Raw genomic sequence first — 17,975 nt, forward strand, 5'->3', positions numbered from 1 at the left:
GGAAGCACCGGGTGAAGTTGGGAGACAGGAACATAGGGGTTGAACAGTCCCCTCCCTGTAATGTGTCCTGAGACAGACACCCCGAGTCTCAATTCAGGGTCGCAGGCTCTTCCTGGAGATGAAGAGGGAAGTGTGTCAAGAGCATAGCTCCACAAAGACTTTTTTTTTTAATTGAAGTGTAGTTAATTTCCAATGTTGTGTTAGTTTCAGGTGTACAACAAAGTAATTCAGATACACATATACATATGTCTTCTTTTTCAGACTCTTTTATCCTTTTATGTTATTACAAAATCCTGCCTATTGCTCCCTGTGCTACACCATTGGTCCCTGCTGGTTATCTGTGCAATGACTTTCTAAAACTATATTTAGTTGTTAGCATGAAGGACTTTTATGAGTGAAGGGTGTGAGTGGGAGGTGACAGGTGACGTTCATTACACTCCTGGCAGGACCTCTCCTCCACATTGCCGCCACCCGTGGAATTGTAACTCCGGTGATGATGGTGGCAGCTTCCTCAAATAAAAACCTTCCTTTTGGAATGAGCTTGAACTCTTCTCTAGGCTGCGTTGTTAAGTAGGGGAAAAGCAAGATGCAAAACAGCATTTCCCAGAGGCCAGCACTTGTGTGAAAAAAAGAAGGGAAGAGAATACAGATACGTGTATGCAAGTCACACTGTGAAACTGGTTGAGTCTAATGAAGCAGGGAGGTTGGGTGGTAGGAAGTGCTCTCACTGTGTTCCTCTTGGAGGCTCTTGAGTTTTGAGCCTTGTGAATTTATTAACTATTTGGATAGTGAAATGTGGCTTTTCTAAGATATACGGGAGGCTTCTGATAAAGAAGCCCCCTCCCTGACCCCTGGACCCCTGCAGAGAATCATTGCCTTGTGCCCCTTCCCTGGAAGCACAGGTGTTCTGAGAGGCAGTTGTTCCAACACAGACTCTGAGAAAGGTTGTATTTTTTTTTTTAATTTTTTTCTTCCAGTTTTATTGAGATACACCTGACATAAAGCACTGGATGAATTTAAGGTGTGTGGTATAATAATGTGGCATATATTTCATGAAGAGATTATCACGATAAGTTTAGCAAACGTCTATTATCTCATACATGTACAAAATCATATAGATAGAATTTTTCCTTGTGATGAGAACTCTTTGGGATTTATTCTCTCAACAACTTTCATATACACACAGCAGTGTTGATTATATTTATCATGTTGTATTAATACATCACATTCCTAGGACTTATTCCTGGAAGTTAGAACCTTCTGGTCACCTTTATCCAGTTCCCTCTGCCCCAGCCCCTTCCCTCTGGGAACCACTAATCTGATCTCCTTTTCTATGAGTGAGTTTGTTTTTAAAGTATATTGACCTACAACAGTATGTTATTTCCTGAATATAGATTAGTGATTTTCTCCTATACATTTAAAATATGTCACCATCCACAGATACTACAGTTGACTGTATTCCTCACAGTGTACATTTAATATTGGTGACTCATTTATTTTGTAACTGTAAGTTTATATCTCTTAATCTCTTACCTATTTCCTCTCCTTTATGCACCTCTCCTGTGACAACCAACTGTTTGTTCTCTGTATCTATAACTGCTAGTCTTGTTTGTTCATTTTTTTTTAGATTCCAGATATAAGTGAAATCATACAGTATTTATCTTTCTCTTATTTCACTTAATATAATACCCTCTAGGTTCACCATGTTGTCATAAATGGCAATATTTTATTCTTTTAATGGCTGAGTAATATTCCATGGTATATATGTGTGTGTGTGTATATATGTGTGTATATATGTGTGTGTGTGTGTGTGTGTGTGTGTGTATATATATATATCTCCTATATCTTTTTCATCCATTCCTCTATTGATGGGCAGCACTTGGGTTCTTTCCATATCTTGGCTGTTGTAAATAATGCTGCAGTGAACATGGGAGTGCATATATCTTTCCTAATTAGTTTTTGTTTTCTCTGGATAAATACCCAGGAGTGGAATTTCTGGATCATATGGTAGTTCTGTTTTTAATTTTTGTGAGAAACCTGAATACTCTTTTCCACAGTGGCTGTACCAATTTACATACCCACCAACAGTGCAAAAGGGTTTAGTCCCCTTTCTCCACAATGAAAAAGTTTGAAGTTCTCAGCATCTACCTCCTTCTCAATCTTGCCCATTTAAAAGTAAAATCTGGGGAATTCCCTGGTGGTCCAGTGGTTAGGATTCAGAGCTTTTACTGCTGACAGCCTGGGTTCAATCCCTGGTTGGGGAACTAAAATCCCACAAGCTGTGTGGCATGCCCCCATCCCCCAGATAATAATAGTAAAATCTGTTGTATTTTCTCTAACTTGTTCAAGCTCAATTGCACTTACTTCCTTTGTTTTCTTCTTTGCAGGATCCAAGTGGACCTATATAGGTAAGTAGCGATCTTTATTTTTTTGAAGAGATGGCTATATTTAATGAGAAACTTCTTGTTTTGTGGAGATTATTTAGGGGGTTAGGGAGAGCAGTTCTGGTCTTGTTAAAGGAGGACACAAAGTCCTCCCCAAAGACTTGCTCCACATGGGTCACAGACAGCTCTTTCTCTGAGGAGCTGAGCCTGCTTTGTGCATTTGAATTGCGAGTCACAGTGTTAAGGTTTTCAGATTCCGGCAAACCACCCAGGTGAGGATGCCCAGGTTCCCTTCAGACTGCAGGGGCCCTAAGCAGGAGAGTGCCCTTCTCCTCTGTAGGACATTCATCCTACAATAAACAGAGAATAAAGGGCTCCTTTCTGAAAGTTAGGCCCAGGTCCCAGAACTTAAGCTGCCAGTGTGTTTAGCATTAACTTCTTGTTGTCATGTTTGTAAGCAAGCAAGGGACCAAGCAGTGATGGTCAATCCTCAGTAAAAGAGGAATGGTTGTCTTAAATGGAGAGACATGGATGTCAAGGGTGTGCAAAAGGGTTTTGAAGTAAGCAGCTTCAAATAGGCTCAGCTAATGTGTGTGCAGTGAATGGGAACTGGTCATCAGCTGGAATGGGGGATGAGGGCCAAGCCCCAGGGTCCACTGGCAAGTGCAGGGATATTAATAATGTCTTGTTTGGGACTGAGTGACAAGGGATATGCAAGAGAGATTGCTGTGGGGAGCAGGAGGGTGGAACTGGCCACATTGGCACAGGAAGGGTGGTGACAGGCAGGGAAGTCCATTGCAACAGAGGAAGCAGAATCCAGAGAAAGATCTGACTTGGATTTTCTGGTTAGCCTTTAGATGTTTGTTAGCCCAAGAGGCTTAGAAAATTCCCTGATCTAATCAGTTAGTTGCCTCCAGGTCAAGGTCTCCTGGCCTCTAGCATTGCAAGGCTCCATCACTGCTAACATCCCTTACTTACTTATTATGTGCAAAGCACATAGCTAAGTGGGTGGATAATTAGAAGCGTAGGCTGGTAGGCTGTGGTCTGTAGCTGGGAATTACTTAAAGCTCACAATTCAAAGCAGAATATAATAGGTAATAAAAGCAGATAACAAGTAAACGGTTCAGTGCTCTGATGGTTCAGAGAAGAAGAATGCTAGGACTGGATGGTTAAGAAAAGCTTCCTGGAGGAAGAGGGCTTTCACGTGGACTGTGGGGGATCAGGAGGATTCAGTATGGCCAGAAGGAAGTGCTACTGGCCAAATTGATGATGGTGTCACATGAGTGGAGGCAAGAAAGAGCAAGATGGCATTTGAGGGAAGACATACAGAGACATTGTTACAGGGGGAGGGATAGACTCTAAGGTCAGAAAGATAAGGTGGGTCAAACAGGGGAGCATGGAGGAGGAGGCCAGGCTTTCCCCACTTTGTCTCATGGATGGAGGGGTGGGATTGAGGGTCATCTGTGTTTTAAGGAGAGTAGGTGGTGATAGGGGGTGCAAGAGAAAAAATAGGAGAGAGGCAGGAAGACATTTGGCCCTTGAAGAAACACCATTCTGTGTCTTAATGTCCAGTTTAAAGGGGTGGCAGTAAGAGGGTAAGGCAGGGCGGGGCAAGAGCCCTGTCTAAGGAGGAACCCAGAGTCTGGGTATAAGCCTGCCCCCTGCCCACCTCACCCCTCCGCCCACTGGCATGTGGGAGGAGACAGGAGCAGGGCAGGCGCGGAAAGAAGCAGGGACTTGAGGTCTGCACCTCGTTCCTTGTGGTCTGGTGTGAACCCTCGGGGTCTCACTTTCTTCCCACCTGTGACTTGGGGAAGGGGTTGTTTGATCAGTGTTCCTCAAGCTATGGCTTGGGGTCACCTGCATCAGAATCACCTGGAATGCCTTCCAGATATGCAGACTTCTGGGAGGGAGGGAACCTGAAAAACGTGTCTATTTCAGGTGATCCTTAGGCAATCTGTTAGAGAACCTCTGAGAAGATGATTCCCAAGACCTCTCTAGCCTGAGTCAGAGGAAACCTGCCCCACCTCTTCTCCTGGCTTCCCAGTACGTGGAGACAGCAGTTACGCCTCTCCAGGGCTCCCTGCCTCTGTAGGACAGCCTACAGAGTGGAGCGAGGAAGTCACGGAGAGCAGAGAGACACCATGTCAACAGGTAGAGGAGGAAAATCTTACTGCCACCTAGGCATGACATGGGGCTCCCTGGGGAGGGCCTCTGTACAGCCGTATTGACTAATCCAGAAGCATTTCTTCCTGACCCCTTGTCCTGGCCAGCCCTCTCTCCCTCCTACCCCAGACAGTTAGGGTGGCTCCTTGCTGAGGAAGCAGAGGTCAGAGTCTAAGGATGCAAGACATGTATAAGGGTGAGCACAGAGGCAAACCTGGCTTTTTATTAGTGAAGTGAGCACACACGTGATGTGGAGTCAGGTCAGTGGGGGCCCATGAAAGAGGCCGGATGGAGGATAGCTAAGGAGGCAAACAGGTCCAGGCTGGCAGCTGGCATCAATGTTCACAGTCACACAGGTAAACAGAGAGCCTGGCATAGATGCCAGGGGGAAATGGTTTCCAAACAACACGGGCTGCACCGAATGGGGCAAGTCCAACCCGAGGCCGTGTGCTGGTTTTCCCAGGGTGCAGACCTCAGCTACTTTGCACGTAGATGCCGCTGAGTCATCCTGCTCTGCAGGCCTCTGGCTGCCAGGAACACATGGTAGGACTTCTAGAAGCACATGGAAAGGGAATTTGAGCCCCTTCCCCCTCCACACTGAGTCACTGGACTCACCTCCTCAATGGCCTCCTGGAGACAGGAGGACCATCTGACAGCCAGGATGGGGCCAACTGTGCCCCAGGTGTCCCTCCTGGGGGGATGGAGCAGCATCGGGTATGTGTTGGCATGTGCTGAATCAGTGCCCTGCCCCCCGCAGTCAGTCCCAACTTGATCCTGCTGAGCCACCAACTCTGAAATGGACGGCAACTGCAAGTCAGGCTGACTCATGAGGGGAGGCTGGACTCCAGCCTGTTCAAGGGCTGTTAGAAAGCAGAATAGGGGGGCCCTTGGGTGTGGAGGTGATTGGAAGAAGTGGATACTGGTCACCTTCAGTTCCTTGGTGTGGGTGCTGTGTTCAGTGTGTGAAAAGCCATCAAGCTTACTTATGATACATGCACTTTTCTGTATGTATATTATATTCAATAAAAGAGTTAAATTCCAGCTGGCTGGGAGAATCATCCTTACCCGGATAGAGTTTTCAGCCCTCCCACAAGAAACAACCAAAAAACCCTCAGTGTGTTCAAAACAACAGAGCAACTGAAAGGAATGACTGTACAGAAACTAATGAGCCAAGAACACATCATGTGAACAGAGAACAGACCTGGGGCTCCATCCCTGAGGATGCCAGACACTGCTCTGATGGTCCTCCAATATGAGTAGTTCAGAAACAGACAAACGCCACTGTTCGCTATTTGGGAGAAATAAGACAAACCTTCTCAGGTGGCGCTCATGGTAGAGAACCCACCTGCCAGTGCAGGAGATGTAAGAGACATGGGTTCGATCCCTGGGTCGGGAAGATCCCCTGGAAGAGGAAATGGCAACCCACTCCAGTATTCTTGCCTGGAGAATCCCAAGGACAGAGGAGCCTGGCAGGCTACAGTCTATGGGGTTGCAAAGAGTCAGACACAACTGAGTGACTTAGCATGTATGCACATCATGGGAGATAGGATGTAAGGGGAAGAGGAAGTCAAGCCCCTATCCTGGCAGGTAAGCAAGCCCCATTTCACCCCAAGTTAGGGAATTGAGGGGCATTCACCAGGCCAGCCCCTCCATTCTGGAGTGGGGACTCTGGAAAGATGGCAGCTTAGCCTGGGGGTGCCGGGCACCGGGCTCATAGGCCCTCCTGCCCAGATTCTTGGCCCAAGGCAGGACTCCCATGACCAGGCACTGCCACCGCATTCCTCAAGCTGCTCTCCTCTCTCGCAGACAACAGATGCTTTATCTTAAAGGATTTCCTTTGGGAATTTGGAAGGGCTCCTCCATCAGGGTGAACCTCACTGGTTCTTCAGGCTCCCACCTCCACCCCTCTTCTGTCCTAAATCTGCTGGAATATTAGGTTGCTACAATCAAACTATCCCTGGGATTTAGGATGTTCTTCCTGAGCTAGAACTAGACAGGGGACACATGCAAGGAAGCTAGGAAGAACTCTTTCCTTTCTCTTCTTTAGTAGTGGTTAAAGATACCATGTATCAAAGGCAATATAAAAAACAGACTAATAGATAGCCAGCAGGAAGCTGCTGTGTAACACAGGAGCTCAGCCCATGCTCTGTGATGACCTAGAGGGTTGGGGTTTGGGAGTCTCAAGAGGGAGGGGATATATGTATACATGGAGCTGATTCTTGTTGTTGTACAGCAGAAACCAACACAACATTGTAAAGCAATTGTAATCCAATTAAAAATAAATGAAAAAAAGAAAAAGTCTATCACTTAGAGCTAAAGGGAGAACTTAAAACAGCAGTTATGGAACACATGCAATTAAAAGGCTGATTTCATTAAGGAGAATTCTTATCTATACCAAAGGTAGAGCCTGGCCAACTCACAGAATCCCAGTGCCTTCTCCCCCATTACCACTTCCAACCTGAGGATGAATGACAAGAGGCACAAAGCACTCTTAGGGGAGACAGAACCAGAAGGGCCAGAACATGTTTTTCATACCAGGGAACTGAATCGCATGCCTGCTTCTTGGGGGTTTCCCTTGAGGCTTAGCAATCCAACCCGCTATGATTTATTCATTAAATCTGTGCTATAGTTCCAGTTACTGCTAGTAGAAGTTGTGACATCCAGGGTTTGCCTGGATGTGCTGTGGTCCACCCGTTCGTCATCATTTCTCATCTTTCCTGAGTTGCAGAATTGAGGTCTGTGTGTTCTGGGTGCCTGCATTTTCGTGTCCACAGCTGGCCTCACCAACTGGGTGAAAAGATAGGGAAGCTAGCATTTGTTCCTAAAGGCGGGGGTAGTGTCGTGAAGGGTAGGGGGGGTGGTGGCAAGGGGGCGGGTGAGGCAGAAAACCACGTGGAAGAAGAAAGTGTACAGCACGCAGAACCAGGCAGACCTCCTGGAGATTGCAGCTCAGCCACTTTCTGGGTGAATGGCCTTAGGAAAGTACCTCCCTGGACCTTGGTTTTCTCAACTACAAGATGGGAGTCCTAACAGCATCTGCCTCAGTGGCACCAGGATGGGGCAGCATCAGCATGCCCTGGGGCTCCGGATGCTCTTCCCAGACACTCCCAACTGCAAGTGAAACTCACGGGAAGAGTCTGGGAGAAAAACCACAAACGCTTCACCTCCGGTCCTTTAGCAGCAAAGAAAGCACCATGTATGACTTTGTTAGAAACACAAGTTCTCCGGCCCCTACCAGAATTACTTCCAAATCAGAAACTCTGGGGCTGGGCCCAGCCCTCTGCTTTAATAAGTCCACCAGGTGATGCTGATGTGCCCTCGAGTTTGAGAATCTCTGTTCTCCCCAAGTTGGTGAGGATGCAGTAAGATAATGCACAGAAATGGGCTTGCAGCGCCTGGTGCTAGTGTGCACGCAGTGGGGCCAATTGCCTTCTTTCCCTTCGTGTCATGGGGTTATAGTGGAATTCTATTAGCCAATCGGTGGGTAACTGCCTTGTCAAGTCTACAAGACCAAACAAACGTGAGAGGTAGGTCTTACAAAGGATCTGCCTCTTCATGCTTTTCTGAATTGCCTGAATTTTTATGGCTGAGGAGGACCCCTTTTAAATGTGTACTATTTCCTTAGATCATTCTTCAGCTTTATTGAGGTGTAATTGGCAAAAACTGTGTATATATTAAAGGTGTCCAATGTGATAGTTTCATATATGTTGTGAAATGGTCACCACAATCAACCTAATTAGCACTCATCAGCTTACATAAGCATAAGCATTGTTTCAGCTCAGTCATGTCCAACTCTCTGCGACTCCAAAGACTGTAGCCCGCCAGGCTCCTCTGTCCATGGGATTTCTCAGGCAAGAATACTGGAGTGGGTTGCCATTTCTCCCTCCAGAGCATCTTCCCAACTTGGGGATCGAACCCGCGTCTCCATGGTCACTGCATTGCAGGCAGATTCTTTACCACTGCACCACCTGGGTCCCCTACCTCACGTAATTACCTTTTTTCTTTTTCATTCCCTACCTTCCTCCCCCCTGGCAACCACCTGTTTGTCCTCTGTATCTATGACTATTTATTTTTTAGACTCCACATATGAGTAAAATCATACCACATTTGTCCTTCCCTGTCTGACTTATTTGTCTCAGCATACTACCTTCTTAAAAAAAAAAGAAGTGTCAGTCACTCAGTCGTGTCTGACTTTTTGTGGCCCATGGACTGTAGCTCGCCAGGTTCCTGTGTCTATGGAATTCTCCAGGCAAGAATACTCTGCTCCTGCTTCTGCTGCTAAGTCGCTTCAGTCGTGTCCGACTCTGTGTGACCCCATAGACAGCAGCCCACCAGGCTTCCCCATCCCTGGGATTCTCCAGGCAAGAATACTGGAGCGGGTTGCCATTTCCCTCTCTAATGCATGAAAGTGAAAAATGAAAGTGAAGTCGTTCAGTCGTGTCCGACTCTTCGAGACCCCATGAACTTGCAGCCCACCAGGCTCCCCCGTCCATGGGGTTTTCCAGGCAAGAATACTGGAGGGGGTTGCCATTGCCTCCTCCAAAGAATACTCTAGGTTCATCCATATTCTGAAAAACAAAAGGAGTTTCCCTTGTGAGAAAAATAGGGATTGAACAAAAAAACCCCAAGGGTTCCAAGCTCTTGTCCCATGGGCTTCACATGCCAGAAAGTTCTTCCCAAGCTTGTCCTTCAGACCACTTACACTGGCACTTTCCTCGCATCTGCGGGACAGATATCCAGTTCCATAGCGGTGGCCACTTCAGTCATGCAGGTTAAATCACTGGAGCATCCCTTGCTGCCCCGCCCAGAGAATGCACTCCTCCCCTCTGAGCCTCTGGGCTGAGCTCTGATTTTGGGTGTAGGAGTGGAGCTGGGAAGAAATCTGGTGCTGGGCTACAGGGAATTCTGAGCTCCATTAAGCCCAGCCCCATGCAGGTTCCCCCATACATCTGGGGCAGAGACAAGCCTTGGAACTGTGAGGTGAGAGCTGCCTGGGAGGGGGTCCTGCCAGGGGCTCTGTGGGGCCTCTTGCTGTGCTCAAACTTGCCCTTTCTACTGCATGCTGGTCTCAAGCCCCAGGCAGTCAGATGAGGGCAGGGCACATCCCTCCAGCAGCCAGTTAAAGCCCTTGGCACTCCATCCCCAGCAAGAAGAGAGAGGGGAGCAAACCTGGGGTAAACCAGATCAGAAAGAAAAGATTGAAAGCAAAAGGGCTGAATTCAGAGCAGATGAGTGAAGGTGCCTTGGGCAGAGAAGGTCTGGTTTTTCATGGAGAATGGATCCGAGATCGTCTCAGCAGGCTCCCACAGTCTCCTCAGAGGGAGCAAGGGCCCTCTCTCCTGCTCTGCTGCAGGGGCAGAGGGGGTGAAGGGCACAGGCACTACTGAGGCGCCCAAGAACACAGCCAGCCATGCCACATGGCCAGGAAAGAGAGCCCGCACCTGCTCTGGACAAAGACTGTATTGTAGTGATTCTCAGATGCAACTTTTTTTTTTTTTACATTATAGCATCTCTGTAAGTGGGATATATCTTATAATCCATGACATCTAGAAGCAATGAAATGTGGTAGCTGTTCCACAAATACTCACCAGAGAAGTTCCCTGTTAGATGCTAAGAGCACAGAGAAAGGAGAAATGATTTCATTTCCACAATTAAATAGTGAAACAGTGGGGGCAAGAAAATGTAAAACTAACGGCTAGTATGCATAGCACAGAGGAATAATGCAAAATCATATTAGATTTTGAACTCTAACTTCTTCCAATTTTCAGTCTAGCCACAGTTTACTTATATACCTAAGAGGTATTAGATCAGTATGACAAATATTTTTAAGGAAAATAAGTTAGGTGCTTATCTTTTTTTTTTTTTTTTTTTGGTCATACCACATAGCTTGTGGGATCTTAGTTCCTTGACCAGGGATTGAACCGGGCCAAGGTGGTGAGTGTACAGAGTCCAGGGAATTCCTATACCTATGTGGGCTTTTCTTTTTTTTTAGTTAACAAAAATATTGCTTTAAGGTACAAGCTTTCCAATGACCTGGCAAGTATTTGATTTTTGCCAACCAGGAAGGAACAAGTACGGGCTGCCACCTCCTTGTGTCCATAAAGGTTGCCTCACGACTGGTATAACTCTAAATAAAATAGTTCATTTAGTTCATTTTAGCTTTTTAAATGATTTTGCAATCATTAACTTGAGACATACATCAGCTGTGTGACTTCTGAGTGAATGGGAGGAGACCCATTCAGACCTCATAAGGATGCCTGTGGTTAGTTTCAGGGCAAACAGTCACGATGCCCCCATCTCTGGGACAGTTGGCTCAGAAAGGGCTCCCTGGTTATGACCAGTGAGACTTGCTTACAGTGGGGAATGGTGACACTGGTGAATGGGGCCTGGGCTTTTGTAGTGAGGCCCCTGCTTGGCACCCCATCTTCTGGGAACTGCATGAGAAGTTGAAAAAGGAGGAAAGGTGACTCTGAAGGTTGTGGAACAAAGAAGTTTTGTAGCAAGTCTGAGGCACTCACGCAAATGGCTGTTTCCTCTTTTGGCTTTTGCCACCAGGAAGCCCAGAGGCAAATTGGTGATTCCAACTTGAGTAACTGCCCATGCTCCTATGATCCACAAATCTAAAGATTCCTCATTGACGATGCCCTTCTAGTTCACAGGTATTTTTTCTGATCCTGAACCAAAGTGTTATACAAATAAATTTCTGGAATCACTATCTAGAAAGGACCAGAGAGTAACGGTACCCCACACATTCATCACTCTTTTATTCTGCCCTCCTCCATGGACACCATTATTTAAAAGGTTTAACAAATGAAATAATTAATTTTCCCCAATTGTTTTCTAAAATTTTTGTTCATATATTTATTTGTCTGCAACAGGTCTTTAGCTGTGGCATGTGACCTCTTAATTGGGTAAAGCATGTGGGATATAGTAATAGTTCCCTGACCAGGGACTGAACCTACACCCCCTACAATGGGAGTGTGGAGTCATAGCCACTGGGCCACCGGGAAGTCCCTCCCATTTTTTTATTAATCAAAGACAGATCTGAAAACAGTCAAAGTTTTAAGTTAGCCCAAGATAACTGATTCATATTTTTTCCTCAAACATTTATAAATATTAAATGCCAAGTATTAGACTAGATGCTGAGGAAATGACGAATAAGGCGTGAATAAGACTGAGAGTCTGGGAGGAGACAGTGAATTAGATAGGGCCTTACAATGCAGAGCGGAGAAGGCAATGGCACCCCACTCCAGTACTCTTGCCTGGAAAATCCTATGGACAGAGGAGCCTGAAGGGCTGCAGTCCATGGGGTCGCTGAGGGTCGGACACGACTGAACGACTTCGTTTTCACTTTTCACTTTCATGCATTAGAGAAGGAAATGGCAACCCACTCCAGTGTTCTTGCCTAGAGAATCCCAGGGACGGGGGAGCCTTTAGGGCTGCTGTCTGTGGGGTCGCACAGAGTCGGACACGACTGAAGTGACTTAGCAGTACAATGCAGAGAGATGAAGCACAGAAGAGAGTGACTTTGCCTAGCGTCTTGGGAAAGAATCAGAGAAGGCTTCCTGGAGGAGGTGATGTCCAAGCTGAGGCCTGGAAGACATGTAACAGCTAGCCAGGCAAAGGGAAGAGGTTAAAAAAGCTTTGGGGTGTAAGGGATCAACTAGGCTGGTAGGTCCAGGGGACCAACAAGGATCTCAGAGAGGAGGAAAGGGGCTGGGGAGACGGACTAGAGAGTGAGGGGCTCATGAGCTGGCTGGAGTTGGGACCTCACTCTGGAGATAGCAGGAGACAGATGGAGTATTTTAAGCAGAAAACTGAGAAAAGCATTTTAGAAGGATCATCCTGGCTATAGCATGGAGAGTAAATTGAGGGTGAAACGCTGGGAGGAAGTGGGGACAGAGGGACACAAGAGTCTGAACCAAGGGAGGGGCAATGGGGCTCCTGACTTATTGATATAACTCAGCCCGAAATGTAGATACCTAAAGACGCTTACTTCTTGGAAGGAAAGTTATGACCAACCTAGACAGCATATTGAAAAGCAGAGACATTACTTTGCCAACAAAGGTCCATCTAGTCAAGGCTATGGTTTTTCCTGTGGTCATGTATGGATGTGACAGTTGGACTGTGGAGAAGGCTGAGGGCCAAAGAATTGATGCTTTTGAACTGTGGTATTGGAGAACACTCTTGAGAGTCCCTTGGACTGCAAGGAGATCAGCCCTGGGATTTCTTTGGAAGGAATGATGCTAAAGCTGAAACTCCAGTACTTTGGTCACCTCATGTGAACAGTTGACTCATTGGAAAAGACTCTGATGCTGGGAGAGATTGCGGGCAGGAGGAGAAGGCGATGACAGAGGATGAGATGGCTGGATGGCATCATGGACTCGATGGACGTGAGTGAATTCCGGGAGATGGTGATGGACAGGGAGGCCTGGCGTGCTGCAATTCATGGGGTCGCAAAGAGTCGGACACGACTGAGCGACTGAACTGAACTGAATGTTGTCGTTGGCTGGAACAGCCTGATGTGGATGAGGGCTAATCTCTGTTGGGCTGCATGAAGTATTCCAATCATCATCCACTGCCATTGCTGCCCAGGTGGGACCCCAGTGGGGACCACTGATGCAGCCAAGCCCCACAATCATTTGCAGATGAGGCGACAAAACCTGAGCGTTGTCAACTGGCCCAAGCATGAGAAAGTGAGCAGAGACTGGAACCTGCGTCTCCTGATCTCAGTCTCGTGTATTTTCCCAGACATTTAGTGGATGCTCATTTTATGCCAGGCATTGTGTACTCTACACGGCACATCACAACACTGAGCAAAAGTCACTGAGGAAATGCAGTGATTTTTAAACCAAGTAAATAATACAGACTTGCCAGAAACAAATGGTGCCAAAATAACTTGCTTTTCTTCTCTGTATCAGTAAAAGGCTTAGTGGTTAAAGAAAACACAATAGACTTAAGACCCATTGACATAAATAAACATTTGATACAGTTCCTTGGAACACACTCATGGGAAATGTAGATCAAAGACCAACGTGGTTGCTAGGAAAAAAAAAAATCTATATCCTCAAGTCATTGTTACTGTCGGCAGCACACAGCTGGGAGAAATGTCAGGGGTCTTCCAGGGGCCATAATGACTGTTTTCAGATTCTTCAGAGTAGGATGGAGAGCTGAAGGAGTTAGAGAGATGAGTGTTGGAAAGAAGAACAGGGAGTAGACGCCAGAAGGAGAAGAGCAGGTCAAAGAGGGTGGGTGGAGTGGGGCAGAAAGCGCACCCAGTGAGGAACATCAGTGAGCACAGCCGCGCTGCAAGGTGGCAGGCACCGAATGAGGAGAGCTGCTCTCTCCCCCGCCCCGCCCCGCGCTTAGTCCTGGTGACTCAGGAGAGAGGCGTAAGCATGCATTTACACATGCGCGCGCACGCACGCACACATCCACACTCATGTGCATCTATCCTGCATTCTCAGATGTGTCCTTAGCCCACACTCAACCTCCATCTCCTGCACCCGAACCTGGAGTGAGGCTCTCCGCTGGTTTCTGAGCTACCGGAACGTGCGTTGACATCTCATTGCTCACAGAGGTGTTGGGGTGAGATCTTAAAGCCTGCCCCTCGCCCCTGGGTGCTTCTTTCTGGCAATTTCCCAAGAGCCTCCAGCTCTCTCTCTCTCTTTTAATTGGAGTATAGCTGCTTTACAATGTTGTGTTAGTTTCTGCTGCACAGCAAAGTGAGTCAGCTATATGAATACATATATCCCCTCCCTGTTGAGCCTCTCTCCTACTGCCCCATCCCAAGCCTCTAGGCTTTTTTTAACCTTTTATTTTGTATTGGGGTATAACCAATTAACAATGTGTGACAGTTTCAGGTGAACAGCGGAGGGACTCAGGGACCCAGTCCTACATATACATGTATCCATTCTCCCCCAAACCAGCTCTTGATGAATCTCTTGGTGTAATGCCATCGGCCAGGCTGGAGTAGGAAAGGCCCCATTACTGAGTAAAACTGAGCACAAAAGGTCTGTAGGGAAGACTGTATGTGCAAAGATGCCTGGTCAGAAAACTCATTGTGGGGAAAAAATTGAGAACTGCAGGAATTTAATGTTGTCCCTTCACTTAATTGCCTTGATAAGCATAGGTGCCTTTTGGGTTAGCAACCAAGTACCCACTCTCCAGCTAAGGCTAACGTGCCAGGTTAGCACTGGAGAATGTTTTCCTCCAAGGTGCTCTTTGAGCACGAACCTGCTGGAAGCAAGGCAGTGTTTGAGGGATACGGGGTGAGAAGGAGCCCTTTCTTGTCTCAAGGAGAGTTATCTAGAAGGACATCAGCACAGTGTGTGGGGAATGACACCCCCCCGCAGACTGCTCAGGCAGAGGCACAGAGCCCAGTCCAGGAGAGGAGCTGGAGATACACTTGTTGAGTGAATGAGGAAAGAATGGTTTGTTTCTCTCTTTGCTTTTGGCTCTGGGTGTCAGGGAAGGCACCAGGGAGAAGGTGGCACTTGATCTGGGATGGTAGGATTTCAGAGGTGAAACTGGTCTGAAATGAAATGCCCACATCTCCATACATATCTCATTAGAAGTAAGAGGAGACATGCAGGGAGCCCCAGATTTGTTTTCCGGTGAGGTGAAAGGGAGAACTTGCTTTAAAAGGTTGGAAACAGCCCTTAAGGTAAAAAAAAAAAAGACTTGAGACTATTCCATTCAGAAGGGCCTGGGAACCAGCATGTCTTGGGAGTCCATCACAAACAGACATTGATCTTAAGCTACCACATTTATTCCTCCCAAAAGCTCTGGGGTCCTGCCTGGTGGGTGATACTGCATTCCTTTTGTAAGCAAGCTCAGGGAATCTAAGAGTTGTATTCAAGGTCACACAACCAGTAGGTGGTGGAGCTGTGATTGGCAGCTTGGTCAACGGCTCCAAAGCCCTTGACCTTCCTACTGCATTTCACACCCCTCTGGAAGGGAGATTTTGACAGACATTTTTTGAGCTCCAAAAATCACTGCAGATGGTGACTGCAGCCATGAAATTAAAAGACACTCGCTCCTTGGAAGAAAAGTTATGACCAACCTAGACAGCATATTGAAAAGCAGAGACATGACTTTGCCAACGAAGGTCCGTCTAGTCAAAGCTATGGTTTTTCCAGTAGTCATGTATGGATGTGAGAGGTGGACTATAAAGAAAGCTGAGCAGCGAAGAACTGATGCTTTTGAACTGTGGTGTTGGAGAAGACTCTTGAGAGTCCCTTGGACAGCAAGGAGATCCAACCAGTCCATCCTAAAGGAAATCAGTCCTGAACATTCATTGGAAGGACAGATGCTGAAGCTGAAACTCCAATACTTTGGCCATCTGATACAAAGAACTGACTCACTGGAAAAGACCCTGATGCTGGGAAGGATTGAAGGCAGGAGGAGAAGGGGATGACAGAGGATGAGATGGTTGGATGGCATCACCTACTCAATGGACATGAGTCTGAGTAAACTCTGGGAGTTGGTGATGGACAGGGAAGCCTGGCGTGCTGCAGTCCATGGGGTCACAAAGCGTCGGACACGACCAAGTGACTGAACTGAACTGGAAAGGAGACAGAAGTAGCCTGGATGAAGATCTTCAGGTGTGAAAAGCACCATCAAACGGCAAGTTTGAAAACTGAGGGAGTGGCTTTAAATAACAGCAAGAGTGCTGTAGGTTAGATATCAGAAGGGACTTCCTCTTTGTGAAAGCTGGTAGGTGAAGAATGGGCTCATAAAAGGTCAACACTGAGGGGCCAGTGAGCCTTCAGTTAGGTCAGGTTCCACCCTGGGGAGCTGCAGAAAGCTCACATCTTTTATCAGATCCCCTCTTTTTGTTATTTCTAGATGCCCCCAGGAATGTTGACCAGGTCACAAATCCCTGCACACTGCTGTTTCTCCCCTTTAGCTCTGGACTATTGCCAGGGCTTATCTGCTGGTCATCGCTCACCACCTGATAACCGCCACCCACTGCCCAGGCTCTGGACCCTCCAAAGGCTACTGTAGGGGAGAATGTAAGGGTCAGGGTCAGTGGCAGCCTGGCTGGTTACTGGCACTGGTTTGGGTCTCAGTCACCACATCTGCTAAATAAGAACATACCGCCTCTGTCCTAGGCTTGTCATGCACTTTAATTAACGCTTGCTAAGCATGTAGAACAGTGGTTGGTGGACTGTGGCCTGTGGGCTAAATCCAGCCCACCACTTGTTTTGTAAATAAAATTTTCTTGGAACACAGCTACACTCACCATTCACCTGTTTGCATATTCTCCATGGCTGCTTTTTTTTTTTTAAACAGAGTTGTGTAATAGCAGCAGAAACCATATAGCTCACAAAGCCTAAAATATCTGCTATCTGGCCTTTTGTAGGAAATGTTAGCCCACCTCTGATGCAGAATGGTGTCTGGCATGTAGAAAGTACTCATTAAATGGTCACTTAAAAAGAGAAAAACCTCACTAGGCCTTGGGGTTTAACAGAATTTGACTGAGGTCCTGGGGTAACACAAAGAGCCTCGAAGGAAAACCTAAAACAGGTGTGTCTGTCATCGATGCTGCCCGGGGCAACCACGATCCCTGACCCTGGGATCGCCTACCATCAGTCGTAGGCGCCAGTCCTGCCCTTCTGGCCTGGACTCCTGTGTTTCCTCTTTCCAGAGGCCAGGCCCCAGGATGACTGACAGCAAGAGTGCTTCATTCTGTTTAGAAAAACCTCCTCTGCAATGTGCGATCTGTGTGGTCCACGCAGGGCCATCACAGTAGTCCAGAGCTTCCCAGGCTCTGCACTGCTGGCACTGGGGGCAGCAGGTTTCTTTGCAGGGGGCTGTCCCTGCACCATACGGTGTTTAGCAGCATCTCCAGCCTGCCCATGTACCCACTGGATGCCAGCAGCATTTCCCCCTGTGATGACACCAAAAATGTCTCCAGATGTCACCAAACATCCTGAGGGGACAAAATCGCTTCTGCTGAGAACCACTGGCTTAGTCTGTAATAACATCATAGGTGAGGCACCAGACATTCCAGTCCAGGATAGCTAAATCCCTAGAAAAACAGTGTTCTTTACAAGGGCACAGACCTGTTAAAGACGCATCCAATTTATATCACTGGATGGCTAGACAGAAGGCTTAGCATTTTGGCCTGAAGCACCAGCAATGGGACTGTTACAGCTGGGGCTGCGCTTTCACGGCAACACTGGCCTCAAGCCTGGGTTCCTAAGAGGGGGCTTGGCCAAACGCCCTGTCCCATAACATGGGGAGGGTCTCCCCAAAGACAGATTTCTGGTCCCTCTCCCAGATCATAGAAAATGCTTATTAACTCCCTGCTGGATTTTCCAGCTTCATCCATTTTACATCTGCTCCTCCAAGTAATAAGAAACTGCCAGAGGCTGTAAAATAACAGGCTCTTCACTGATTCACTTATTCTTTTACTGA

General features: G+C 47.2%; 1 protein-coding gene across 1 annotated transcript in view; it reads left to right on the forward strand.

Moving 5' to 3' along the window:
- The window catches only part of CA12 (carbonic anhydrase 12), a 61,843-nt gene that overhangs the window by 5,824 nt on the left and 38,044 nt on the right, over nucleotides 1-17,975 (forward strand). Inside the window, exon 2 of the mRNA XM_052647111.1 lies at nucleotides 2,388-2,408. Within this exon, the coding sequence (XP_052503071.1) occupies nucleotides 2,388-2,408 (21 nt within the window). The remainder of the gene's footprint in view (nucleotides 1-2,387; nucleotides 2,409-17,975) is intronic.

Source organism: Budorcas taxicolor, chromosome 10, assembly GCF_023091745.1.
Source record: "Budorcas taxicolor isolate Tak-1 chromosome 10, Takin1.1, whole genome shotgun sequence".
Taxonomy (NCBI): domain Eukaryota; kingdom Metazoa; phylum Chordata; class Mammalia; order Artiodactyla; family Bovidae; genus Budorcas; species Budorcas taxicolor.